General features: G+C 41.5%; 1 protein-coding gene across 8 annotated transcripts in view; it reads right to left on the bottom strand.

Annotated features, from left to right (window-relative positions):
• The window catches only part of ITGB6 (integrin subunit beta 6), a 150,781-nt gene that overhangs the window by 61,928 nt on the left and 76,331 nt on the right, over window positions 1-12,522 (bottom strand). For all 8 annotated transcript variants that reach the window (XM_027559647.1, XM_027559654.1, XM_027559663.1 and 5 more), the window contains one exon: window positions 10,297-10,392. In XM_027559647.1, the coding sequence (XP_027415448.1) occupies window positions 10,297-10,392 (96 nt within the window). The remainder of the gene's footprint in view (window positions 1-10,296; window positions 10,393-12,522) is intronic.

Below are 12,522 nucleotides of genomic sequence, written 5' to 3'. Positions count from 1 at the left end.
TAAAGATGTTGCATGAATGTTCAATGAAGTAACCAAGTATCATTTAAGTTCAAAGTAGAAGAGGAGGGCAGAGGATGAGATAGTTAGATAGCATCACAGACTCAATAGACATGAGTTTGAGCAAACTCTGGGAAATGGTGAAGGAAAGGAAAGCCTGGCATGCTGTAGTCCATGAGGTCACAAAGAGTCAGACATGACTTAGCGACTGAACAACAACAATAATCATTTGAATGTGTAAAAACATAATCTGTAGGTAAAAGTGTAGTAACTGTAGATCTTCTGGAGCTGCTAGCGGTGGGGAGCAAGTTTGTTTTTATTTGAAAACATACACCCTTTACATCTGGCAGTCACTGATTCAGAATCTTGTAGAATTACCTTGATTTCATCTGTTATTCTTATTAATAAAAGCAGTTGATATATAACTAAGTGCAATTTAATTTTTATGCCTTTATAAGACTGTAAATATATAAATGCATTCTAAAAATTTGAACATAATATATATATGTATATGTAATATATACAGTCTTATACCAATTATGTTAAAGCATGTAAATGTATGTAAAGACAAAAGAGAGGACTTATTCTAAAATGTCAAGAATGGTTAGCTGTGTCCGAGTGGTGAGTTTATGGGTGATCTTTAGTTTCTTCATTGTGCTTTTCTCTATCCCCTTCTTTTGGGGGCCAGAGTGAGGCACTCCGCCCATGGCAAAGGTCATGAGGAAGGAGGCTCGACATACACAAAGGCGGGATCGAGCCTCAGGAGTCCCCCTGGAAATCCTCGAGCATCTACCCCCATAACCAGAGCCTGCCTACTTTACTACTTTGTGCTCCCACCTACACCTCTGACTTTATGGGGGGCTGTCCCCCACCACCTCTTTCGGAGAAGGAGTTAACCTAGAGCTCCAGTTAATAAAAACTCCTGGGCGTGATAAGAGTGTTTTAACCTACAAACTCCTCTGAAGGTTCTCTAGCCTGCCTGACAGGCTTGTCCGGCCACATGTGATTGCTCACAGCCTCCCAACCGTGAGAGGCATGAGATGCTTTAAACCTTCTAAAAACAGGTTCTTTAGAGAAGTTAGAAAATTATTAGTATAAGTATAGTGGGCTGATTAGAAATTGTATTGGTGAAGGGTTTTTCATTTGTTGAGCCAATGTTTGTTGCTAAGACTCCACATCCCCTGCCCTTACACACATTAATGAATATATAGAAGAAATAAGTATTAACTTTTGATATAAACCACATTAGACCTTAGGCTAAGTAAATTCTTTCCTTAACTAAAACCCACTACATCCTCACCCTATAGGAATGTAACTTTATTTGGGTGGCGTCTGTTTTAAGAATAATCACCCTTGGAGAAAAAAGTGTTCTGGTTGACTGACCACTGTCACAAGGAGAGGGTCATAAATTGTCAGCAGGCCCCCCTGGCCAGAAGATGATGTAACGCCCCTAAGACCTCTGTATACATTTGTATGAAGCACCTGACTTTGATAAAAGTCAGGACTGCTGACCCTGTGTGACTTTTGCATAACATCTCAGTGTGTAAAAACAGAACCTGGAAAATAAAGAATTGGGATCAGTTCCTCGAAATACTGGTCTCCCCATGTCTCTCTCTCTCTCAAACTCTGGCTGAGTCTCCATTTGGAGTGCGGAACCCGCCATGCTTACTAATTATGCCTGGGCTTCTAAGATCCGACCGGGAAGGCCTCAGTGTCTCCTCTCCTTCGGGAGAATGGAAGGACGCCTGCGGCCTACGTAAGTGGTGCAAACTTCTTGTCTTGAAGTTTTATTGGTCTCCCGCATAAACCAAGCTACTCAGCCTCTTTTCTCCACTGAATTTTCCTACTGAGCTATCCTCATTCTATTACTCTTTACATCTCTAATTAATGTCTATTTGAAGCTATTGTATCCTGATCCTCGCCGAAGCCATCTCCCCTTTGAATACCCTGGATCAGCCAGAGCTGGACCCCGGCACCCTTCTTTAAAAAAATAACATACTAATTTTATCATCAAAAAAATTAGTAATTTAATGCGTATTCTTTTTCTTTTTTCTGTTTCTTTTCCCCCTACACTCCCACATTGTTAGGCCTTCCCTGGTGGCTTAGATAGTAAAGAATCTGCCTGCAATGCAGGAGACCCAAGTTCTATCCTTGGATTAGGAAGATCCCCTGGGGAAGGCAATAGCAACCCACTCCAGTATTCTTGCCTAGAGAATCCCATGGACATAGGAGCCTGGTGGGCTATAATCCATGGGGTCACAAAGAGTCAGACATGACTGAGCAACTAACAGTTCTACTTCCCATGTTGTTGGCAAGAGAGTAGCTGATAAACCACTTGGAAAACAACTTGGATACACCAGGAGGGCTGAGGATGCCCCTCCCCTGTAACCCAGAGGCTTCACTTTCACAGGTTCATCCTCAACAGAGAACATGCCCGCAAGGGTGTCTGTGGCTTCAACAAGTGTAACACTGTAAGCTGCAGGACTAGAAACGATCTGAAGCCCTCAGTTGCAAATGAACATATTGCAGTAAATACACATAGTAGAATATGTAAAGCCATAGAACAGAGTAAACAAGAGCTTCTAGTGTCTCCACGAATAAGCCTCAAAACATAACATTGAGCATCACAATGTAAATGTACTTAATGCCATAGAACTATATACTCAATCCGTAAAAAGGTAATTTTTATGTTGTGTATATTTTACCATAATTAAAAAAAAAACCCAAAACATAACACTGAATCAAAAGGCAAACTGTAGAAATAATATATACAGGATGAAATTTAACTTGTGAGCCCAAACTATGTAATTAGTTATGGGTAGACATATGTTTTTCATAGTACTCAAAATTTTAAAATAAACATGGGAATGATAAAGTTCAGGATACTGGTGACTTCTATGGAAGGAAAGAGGGAGGTGGCGTCAGAGTTAGTAATTACACAGCAGGCAACTGGGTCTGGAATGTTTTGTGTGTGTGCGCTCAGGGGCCCAGTCTTGTCTGATTCTTTGCAACCCCATGGACTATAGCCCACTGCTATATCCCAAGGACAGAGGATTTCCCAGGCAAGAATACTGGAGTGGGTTGCTGTTTCCTCCTTTGGGGGATCTTCCTGACCCAGGGATCGAACCTGCATCTCCTGTGTCTCCTACGTTGGCAGGCAGATTCTTTACCACTGTGTAACCTGGGAAGCCCTCTGGAGTGTTTTATTTCTGTAAGATATCTGAAGCAAATAGAGTGGCAAAATGTCAAGACTGAAGAAGGCTGGCCAGTAGGTATGTGGGTGTTCCTTGTGCTACTCTGTATTTCCATGTACTTGAAGGGTATCGTCATAACAGACGTACAACCTGCGTCAGACCACGCGTCTGCTTTCCCCATCAGGCCAGGACCTTGATAGTGGTCACCTTAGAGACTAGGTGTTTTTGGTGGGGTGGCCAATGGCATAAACTCTAGCTGTGGTATCCATTCTTACTGCTCAGAGCTTAAATAACACACAAGGCAGAATCCAAATGTGTCTCTCTTTTCAAGCCCACACGTTTGCAGATTGCTCTGTTTGTCTAAGTTAACAGCAACGGTAAGTAAAATCCAGTGTTCCCTGGCCTGGAAGGTCTCTGCCGTTTGCAGGAAATGCTCTGCCATCTCCTTGTGCTCTGTGCTCTTACAGTTCAGTGACTTTCAAAGTCGTTTACTGTGTGGAACAGCTGCTCCTCTCCTGGCCTGATAGCTAGGAATGGGTGTGCTCTTTCGCTGCAAAAACCCAGGTTCAATTGTGACTTACCTCAGTGGTTGGGGCTGACTCAGATTCTCTGGGTTCAAATCCTGGCTCTCACATGCAGCTTGCTTTTGAATTATTTTGGGTGCTATAGCAATAAAAAGAGATTTCCTAGGTAGCTCAGCTGGTAAAGAATCCGCCTGCAATTCAGGAGACCCCGGTTTGATTCCTGGGTCAAGAAGTTCCCCTGTAGAAGGGATAGGCTACCCACTCTAGTATTCTTGGGTTTCCCTGGTGGCTCAGGCAGTAAAGAATCCACCTGCAATTTGGGAGACCTGGGTTTGATCCCTGGGTTGGGAAGATACCCTGGAGGAGGGATGGCTACCCACTTCTGTATTCTTGCTTGGAGAAACCCCACGGACAGAGGAGCCTGGTGGGCTACAGTCCACGGGGTTGCAAAGAGTCAGATGTGACTGAGTGACAAGGCACAGCACACAGAACATAGCAGTAAAAAGGAGATTAAATAATACAGTGAGTTAAAGTACTTAACCACAGCAGCCACCTAATAAGCCCTCAGCAAACCTTCTCATTTATTCTCATGGTCATAGTTACTGATCCTCTCTGGCCCTCAGTTCCAATGGTACCCTTAGCATCAAAGGTAGTTTTATGATTGCCAATCAATTTGCTGTCCCTCCTAACAAAAATGGTGACTAGGAAAGAGTTAAAAACACTGACTGATGTGAAATTCTGCCCCCTCAGAAAAACTATCCCTTGGGGGTCTCTAAAATGTTGTGTTCTTTAGGTAAATAATTGGCTTATGAGTTTGTTAATGCTCTATGGGGCTTTTTGAGGCAGGCATTGTGTCTTTTTCTTTCTAGTCATCAACCCTGGCTGGGCTCCTGGATGTTTGATGAATGAATGAATGACTATGGTCAATAGCATGTCAGCCCTCTTAATGTTAGACATTCTGGGTATTGTGTACTTTTGATATATTTAGATCTTGTATTGACGAAATCCCTTATTTCTATATGGATGGGCCTAAGAGGGCATCTCATTAAAACCTTGGTTTTCAATCTGTATCTTTTTTTCTGTGTTTTTTTTTTTTTTTTCTTTTCTGGATTATGAGTCTGTGAGTTCTTCAGAAGAAAATTACTCTATGTAATCTAGGGGGTAACTACTGATGATTTTTCATGTTTCTGTCTTATTAATTAATCTGGAAAATACTTCTATCCAATTTACCCTGATAATCCAAGGACATGAGTTTTTATTTCCAAATATTCCCTCTCTGAGGGGGTGTTAATTAATGAGGAAAGTGTGGGCAACTGGCTCTCCTTTGTCTTTATTCCCAGGTACCTTCAAACAAGGGCTAGTGGTGCTAGTGATGAAGAACCCAACTGCTAATGCAGGAGACCTGGGTTAGATCTCTGGGTTGGGAAGATCCCCTAGAGAAGCACATGGTAACCCACTCCAGTATTCTTGCCTGGAGAATCCCATGGACAGAGGAGCCGGGAAGGCTATAGTCCACAGGGTCATAAAGAGTCAGGCACAACTGAAGCGACTGAGCATGCACGCCCGCATCGTTGAACAAAGAGAAATCAAGATCCTTTTCTATTACCCTTGAATTAAGAGCAATTTATCAACTCATAATTCAGAAAGTTATCTTTTTAATTCCTAGATGATTATATTTTTACTAAAAGCATAAAGTTGGAATATCCCATTACAGGATGGGGTTGATAGATAAAGAACAATGTTTTAGACCAGTCACTGAAATTAGCCATGTTACAATTAGCTGTACTTGATCCGTGTGTAAATCATTGGAATTTGTGGTGATCCCCCCACCTGCAGGTACAGAGTCATTGACTGCCAAAGCTGGAGGTCATCTGGTCCAGTGTTTTTATTTAATTAAAAACTGAGGCTAGTGATATAGGGATTCGTTGGAGTAAATTTGTTTTGATCTTTTTCAGCAGAGGATGTTATAAAACCAAACAATGATAGAACAGGCTGCTGCTTCTGCTGCGGCCGCTAAGTCACTTCAGTCGTGTCCGACTCTGTGCGACCCCATAGACGGCAGCCACCAGGCTCTCCCATCCCTGGGATTCTCCAGGCAAGAACACTGGAGTGGGTTGCCATTTCCTTCTCCAGTGCATGAAAGTGAAAAGTAAAAGTGAAGTCGCTCAGTCGTGTCCGAGGCTAACAAATGGCAAAGGGTCAATTTTTGTTTTATCTCCCTCCCTAATTTCTCTGCCTCCTTTAAAGTCCCTTACTGTGGTGAAACACTCAAAAGATGAGGAAAAAGAAGAAAGAAAGAGTGAAATTAAAACTGGGTTTTTGGTTCCTGAAAAACTGAAGCTTGCCAGTCCAGGTTCGATGCACGATACTGGATGCTTGGGGCTAGTGCACTGGGACGACCCAGAGGGATGGTATGGGGAGGGAGGAGGGAGGAGGGTTCAGGATGGGGAACACATGTATACCTGTGGCAGATTCATTTTGATATTTGGCAAAACTAATACAATTATGTAAAGTTTAAAAATTAAATTAAATTAAAAAAAAACCAGAAGCCATACTTCTGAAATATCAGGCTCATAGCATACTGCAGCACCTTTCATCTTGTTTTAAGATTAATGACTATCAAGCGGTTAATCATTCAGGGGGTTTCCTTTCACAGACTAGTAAGAAAGCTGGGGGGATGGGGTGGGGCTTCCCAGGTGGTACTAATGGTAAAGAACCCACCCGCCAATGCAAGAGATTTAAGACACTCGAGTTCAATTCCTGGGTCAGAAAGATCCCCTGGAGAAGAAAATGGCAACCCACTCCACTGTTCTTGCCTGGAGAATCTCATGGACAGAGCAGCCTGGTGGGCTACAGTCCATGGAATCACAAAGAGTCAGACACAACTGAAGTGACTTAGCACACATGCAAGAAGGCTCTGGAGCTTATTCTACAAGGTGGTCCCAAGACTGACAGCAGAGTGTTCCTTCCCCTCTCTGGTACCACCTGGATCCAAAGTGGAAGGATGGAGAAAGAATAGCCAGAGCCACAGATCACCATAGTGATGGGTCAGGCACTCCTACCTGCTCTTGTACATGGGTTCCCTTGACCTTGACAGACATTTGTCACACAAAACGTCACATTCCTATTTAGAAATTTTGACCCTATTTGAGATAAGATGAAGTGCTTGCATTGCAGTTTTTTTTTTTTTGGAAAAAAATTCATTCAACAAATATTTACTGAGAATCTACTTTGTATTGAGAAATTGGCCTAAACAGAAAGATGGGTAAGATCCACTCTGCTCTTTACAGAGTTAATTATAGATGGCTTTTTTACCTGCAGAGGGAAGGGCCTCTTGGTGGTAAAACAACCTGTTTGGGTCCCTGTCCTCCTGCTTTAGACACATCATGTGTGTTTAGTCATTCAGTCGTGTCCAGCTGTTTGCCACCCCATGGTGGCAGGCTCCTCCGTCCATGGGATTCTCTATGCGAGAATACTGCAGTGGGTTGCCATTTCCTCCTCCAGGGAATCTTCCTGACCCAGGGATCAAACCCACATCTCCTGCATTGCAGGTGGATTGCTTACTGCTGAGCCACTGGGGAGACCCTTTAAACACATCACTCTGTCCTAATAACCACAAGGACGTCAATTAGTGGTCTCAGATATTAGTGGGTAAACTGAAAGCTTCTTTTACCAATACATCTTGTTTACTTTCTAAGTGCTTTTTCAACATTACATCATAAATACCAGGTCATATGGTTATATATAATAACAATTAGCACTATAAAACTCATCTTCTCCAGCCAGAGGTAGATGTTTTGAAAGACAATGAGTCTTGCAAATAATTCCACGTGATTAATAACAGGATTTGACAATGTGGTCAAAAATGCTAATTTAATTGCTTTTCTCTCAATATCTCATTAGGAAGGAAAGACTAGTCAAATTAGGTAGTTGGAGTTTAGTAGCCTGATGCTAAATTGATGTAAATTAACAGTAAATATTTGAAAACAACAGAGGTGATAAAAAAAATTTTTTTTAAAGCTTGAGTAATTGAATCCTGATTCAAAATGGTATTTAGCAGTAGAATGTAATATACTACCTACTGCTCAGTCTGTTATCTATCATTATCTTTTGAACCCTGTAATTGGACAAAGAGGAAACTATTCATAATAATAAGTTTGTTCTAAATCATCTGTTTGCTGGAGTCTGGGTGCACACTGCAGTCATACTGATTTGAAGACAAAACTGCTTACTTTACCTTCCCACTGTTTGCTCATCACTGTTCCCACAAAGTGCAGTGGTACTACACACCTGGGCAGTCCAAAGCACCTTACGCAAATCATCGAAAAAACAGCCATTTTTTCCCCTGCGTTCCATGAATAGGCAACACAAATCTTTATTTTCTGCAAGACGGGTGCCACTGAACCTGACCCAGCCCCTTCCTGGGGTGTATGTGCACACAACTATGCTGAACACAACAAGGGCAAACAGATTGCCTCCCAGAATTTTCATTAGATCCAACCACTTAGCTCTTTTATTTATCCTATCTCTGGTTTAATTTTTCCGTGATTCACAGCTATCCAAACATCAGGTCATGCAGGGCTCCTGCACACATAGGGCTCCTTCTAAGAGATTTAAATGGAAAGGCAACCCAAGTCATTATTAGTCTATTTTCAGTATTCATTATCAATAAAACAAGAGATCAGCATTTTCATGCTGTGTGAAGCCTTCAGGGAAGTGCAGGGTTGCTGTCATTATCTTTAGATCAGGCTGCAGCCTACTACCTGAAGAGGAAATGATGAGTCCATCAAAATAAAAACAAAATAATGAAAGGGTTAGAGTCACAGAATGGGCTGCTGACTGTCCCCTGCATGGCTCCCTGAAAATGTCCCTCTGAATTTAGTGGAGCCTAGATGGTAAAAACCACAGATCACAATGGAACATAAATTCACCTCGTAATGAGATTAGTAGGCGGGCAAAATAAACGTCCTGCTGTTATATTAGAGGCAGGCTCTAATCTGGTGTTTTCTTTGGAAATGATCATTTCCTTTGCAACTGGGGAATGGTGGATGCAACCTGTTTAAATCCAACAGATTCTGTTTTGCCACCGTTATTTTTCATCTTGCTGTGTCTTTTTAATGGCAATCTTGAGGAGGCATTTAAATGAGTTCTGAGTCTTAAAGACTATTACCAAAGTGAGTTATGGGGGTCTGTGCTCATGATTATCAATTGTGTTTCCCAGATCCCCCTTTTAAGAACATAGTGCAACTCCCCCTCCTCTTTCTAAACAGAAGCTCAACTTTGGGAAAAGTGTGGTGACCCCCAGAGTCCTCCCACTCTAGCTTTAGGAATCAAAGGTAGAATAGACTCACTATTGTATTTGGAGTTTAAAAAAAAAACAAACTTTTACCGCAACTTTACTACTTAAAACCACTGGAAACAAGTATCGCATACTAAAAAGCCTTAAGAAAATGCCCAGATCAGGTGAACCCACATAGTCTTTGAGTAGAACAAAGCCCTCGAGTATGTAGCTTGATTGCAAGGGACTTCCTTGGTTTTCAGCAGAAGGCAGTCTCACCTGGTGTACAAAGCCCTCCTCTCATTAAAAATGCAAGATAGGATCTCCTCGTGGATCCTTTCTACAGAACCTGGTGGAAGTTGGCTGCATCGTCCTTAGCAGTGAGTGGCATTTAATCAAAGCCTCTGTGAAATAATCTCAGCATTTCCTGAGCTCTGTGAAGTTATCAAGCAAGTTCAGAGGTCCTTTCAAAGGAATGGGAGATCAGACTTTGAATTTAGGAGTATTTGAAGCTTCTGCATAGAAGGTACAAGCAATGTAACGGACACCTATTTTCTCTACTTGTTCTAGGACTCAGACTAAAGATGTTCCTACTTCTCTGTCAAACTGTGCATTAGGAATAAATCATTTGCTAATACCCCAATGCATAGCATTTTGGCATATCGTTTTTCTAAGCCTGGAAAGAGACCACAGAAAACATTTGCATTTTCTAGTATGTGTTTTAGTGAAACAATTCCTTTTCTGCCATTGGTGTTTCCATTCAAAAATTTGAACTGCAAATCCAGATACTTTAAAGGAGAAATTATTTTGGGGCCCAGTTTAACAAGCTTTTTCTTTCGACTTTTCATGTCTCAATAGTTTAACTTATATCTCTCCATTTGTGTATTTTCTATACATTGAATTTGCAAATGTCAGAGAGTTTAAGTCAATTCTCCTCCCATTCTCATAATTTTCCCTGCCTTCTGTTAACTCTTTCCTCATCAGATGAAAAGTTCAAGGAAAGATAGGTTGATTTTCCATTAGATAGGTAATTCTATTTAACTAGGCTAATTCGTACTGTCTTCCAACTTTTCATTTCCTTAACTCTCTCTTCCTCTTCCCATCGTATCTGTCCCCCACTCCTTGCTGTACCTCTGGGTTTATAATTTAAATTGCAAACAGTATCTGAATCCACTTTGCCAGTGTCCAGTATATCTGGTATGTGTTAATAATTATCTAATGGTCTCCCATGTATTAAACTCAGAGTTAAAGTTTCATGTCAAATAATCTCCCTGAAGGAATTTCCCAAATTATGTTTGCTTACCTCATACAAGTGAACTTGTTCTTGGGTTACAGCAAAGATCAGTAACACGTTATTTTGCACCAGTTTATCAATGAGTTGTCCAATTGTTGGATATTCCTAAAATTTAACACATAGATTTTAAGTATCTTCTTAACAAAAGTATATGAAATAAAGGGATATTTCTTTCAGAAGTATCTTACTGAGTTTGGCATTTCAGTTCTCACAGGCATTTTTGTGTTTATCATGCCAAGTAAACAAGTACACAATTAGCATTACTTTCTTAATTGGCTTAGTAATTGTTTCCCAGATCTTGTAAGTCCATTTAATTCCTTAGAGTCAGTGCCTGTCAATGTGGAGTATTATGCTCTGTCACTTCCAAGGAGATCACTAAATTTATTTAAAGACTTTAGTGTGTCATCTTTTCAAGGGTAGAGATGCATGTCTTCTCTAAGTGCCACTTGCCAGCAGGCTCACATTGTTGGGGAGGTTAGAACTGAGGGAGGAGCTGTTAGACTATGATGAATGTGACCAGCGTGACTCCTGCGGCTCTGACTGGAATTGGATGGGGCGGGATGAGGGTTGAGCAAGGGCGAGCCTGCGGAGGAAGGACGCACTGCAATTCCTAAACCCCTCTGACTTGAGATGTTCCTGTGCACTTCTGTGGTTTGTTCTTTTTGATGTCACAGACTGGTTTTATGGGATGCTGCAATTATTTTTACAGGACAATTGAAAGCACATTGTACTCAGTTTACTTCTATTTCGTTGAGGCATTCATTCCTGAGTGATATGAGCGGTTTAAAAAATAAAGTCATTCATTATCATATTGGCAGATGACCTTTACTTTCCAAGACTAGAAAACATGAAGCCCATTTGCCTGGCCTGACTCCAAATGTAGATAATATACAAAAGGGAAACTCACATTAGAGAGTGGTCTGCAAACAAGTCAACTAAGAATACTGTGTCGGTTATGACTGTAGACAGCTCAAGTACAGGAACACTGACAAATAGGCCTTCTTATACGTGAATGTGCTTGCTGCATATATTCTCAGCACTTCAGGAATATTTTTCTAATGTGTTTTTCATTCAAGTTGAGAGAAAAGTATAATTTTGCCTAAGATACTCAGGTCAATTACCTAACTGCAGATCTGGCTGTGTAATGCATACTTTCTATCCCATTTGGATTTTTTTTATTACAGGATATCAGTAGAATCCAGATAGTATAAAGCTTCCTGAGTCTGACATTCTCAGCCTCCTCTGAGTTTCAATTGCCCAAACATTAAGTATCCTTCACCCTTAAGCCTGAATTCTTCTGGTGCTGGTTTCTCCTTATCTCCATATATTCTTCCACCATCCAACCACTGTGCCTGTGTAGCCAGGATGGCACCATGTAGCCCTCCATAGGCAGGTGAATATGATTTTCTATTTGGTCCAGATATGCTGGTTTAACTCCCACAAATACATTGTAAGTTCCTCAAGGCCTGGGATCATGTCTTGTTATTTTGAGGCCCCAGGAGGCTGGCCCAGCGTTGAGTGCATAGGAGGTGCTCCAAGGCCCTGGGGACTATGTTACAGGCAAGGAACTAGCCCACGGCTCTGTGCATTGTAGCAGCTTACTCAGCAAGAATGACTTGAACAAGTATTAGAGGAGAAGGTCATATCAGGTAACAGTCACTATTTGCTTCTGTGATCCTGTGTTTTCTGAGATGTCTATTATGGGGCATTTGAATATTTGCAAGAAAAAAGTAACAAGAAAAATACCCATTTCTCAGTTTCTTCCCCCTCTTTGGCCAAAATACAAAAATGTGGCTACCCTCACTGACCTTATAATATGGAAGGACAACCTATATGATTAAAACATATATAAATTTGACGAATGCTACTGATCAAAATTTGGGCTTCCCTGGTGACTCAGATGGTAAAGAAACTGCCTCAAATGTGGGAGACCTGGGTTCAATCCCTGAGTTGGGAAGTCCCCTGGAGGGAGGGCATAGCAACCCACCCAGTATTCTTGCTTGGAGAATCCCCATGGACAGAGGAGCCTGGTGGGCTACAGTCCATGCTGTCGAAAAGAGTTGGACACGACTGAGACTAAGCACATTGATCAAAAGTTAGGTAGAAACATCCATGTTGAAGTTTAGAGATTTAGGTCAAGAAACGGTAGCAGGTAATTTATGAACCATTCAGTTAAGTTCAGTTCAATCTCTCAGTCATGTCCGACTCTTTGCGACCCCATGAACCGCAGCACAC

Source organism: Bos indicus x Bos taurus, chromosome 2 (genome assembly GCF_003369695.1).
Source record: "Bos indicus x Bos taurus breed Angus x Brahman F1 hybrid chromosome 2, Bos_hybrid_MaternalHap_v2.0, whole genome shotgun sequence".
Lineage (NCBI taxonomy): Eukaryota > Metazoa > Chordata > Mammalia > Artiodactyla > Bovidae > Bos > Bos indicus x Bos taurus.
The sequence above is the reverse complement of the archived record's forward strand: the minus strand, read 5'-3'. Positions and strand labels throughout refer to the sequence as shown.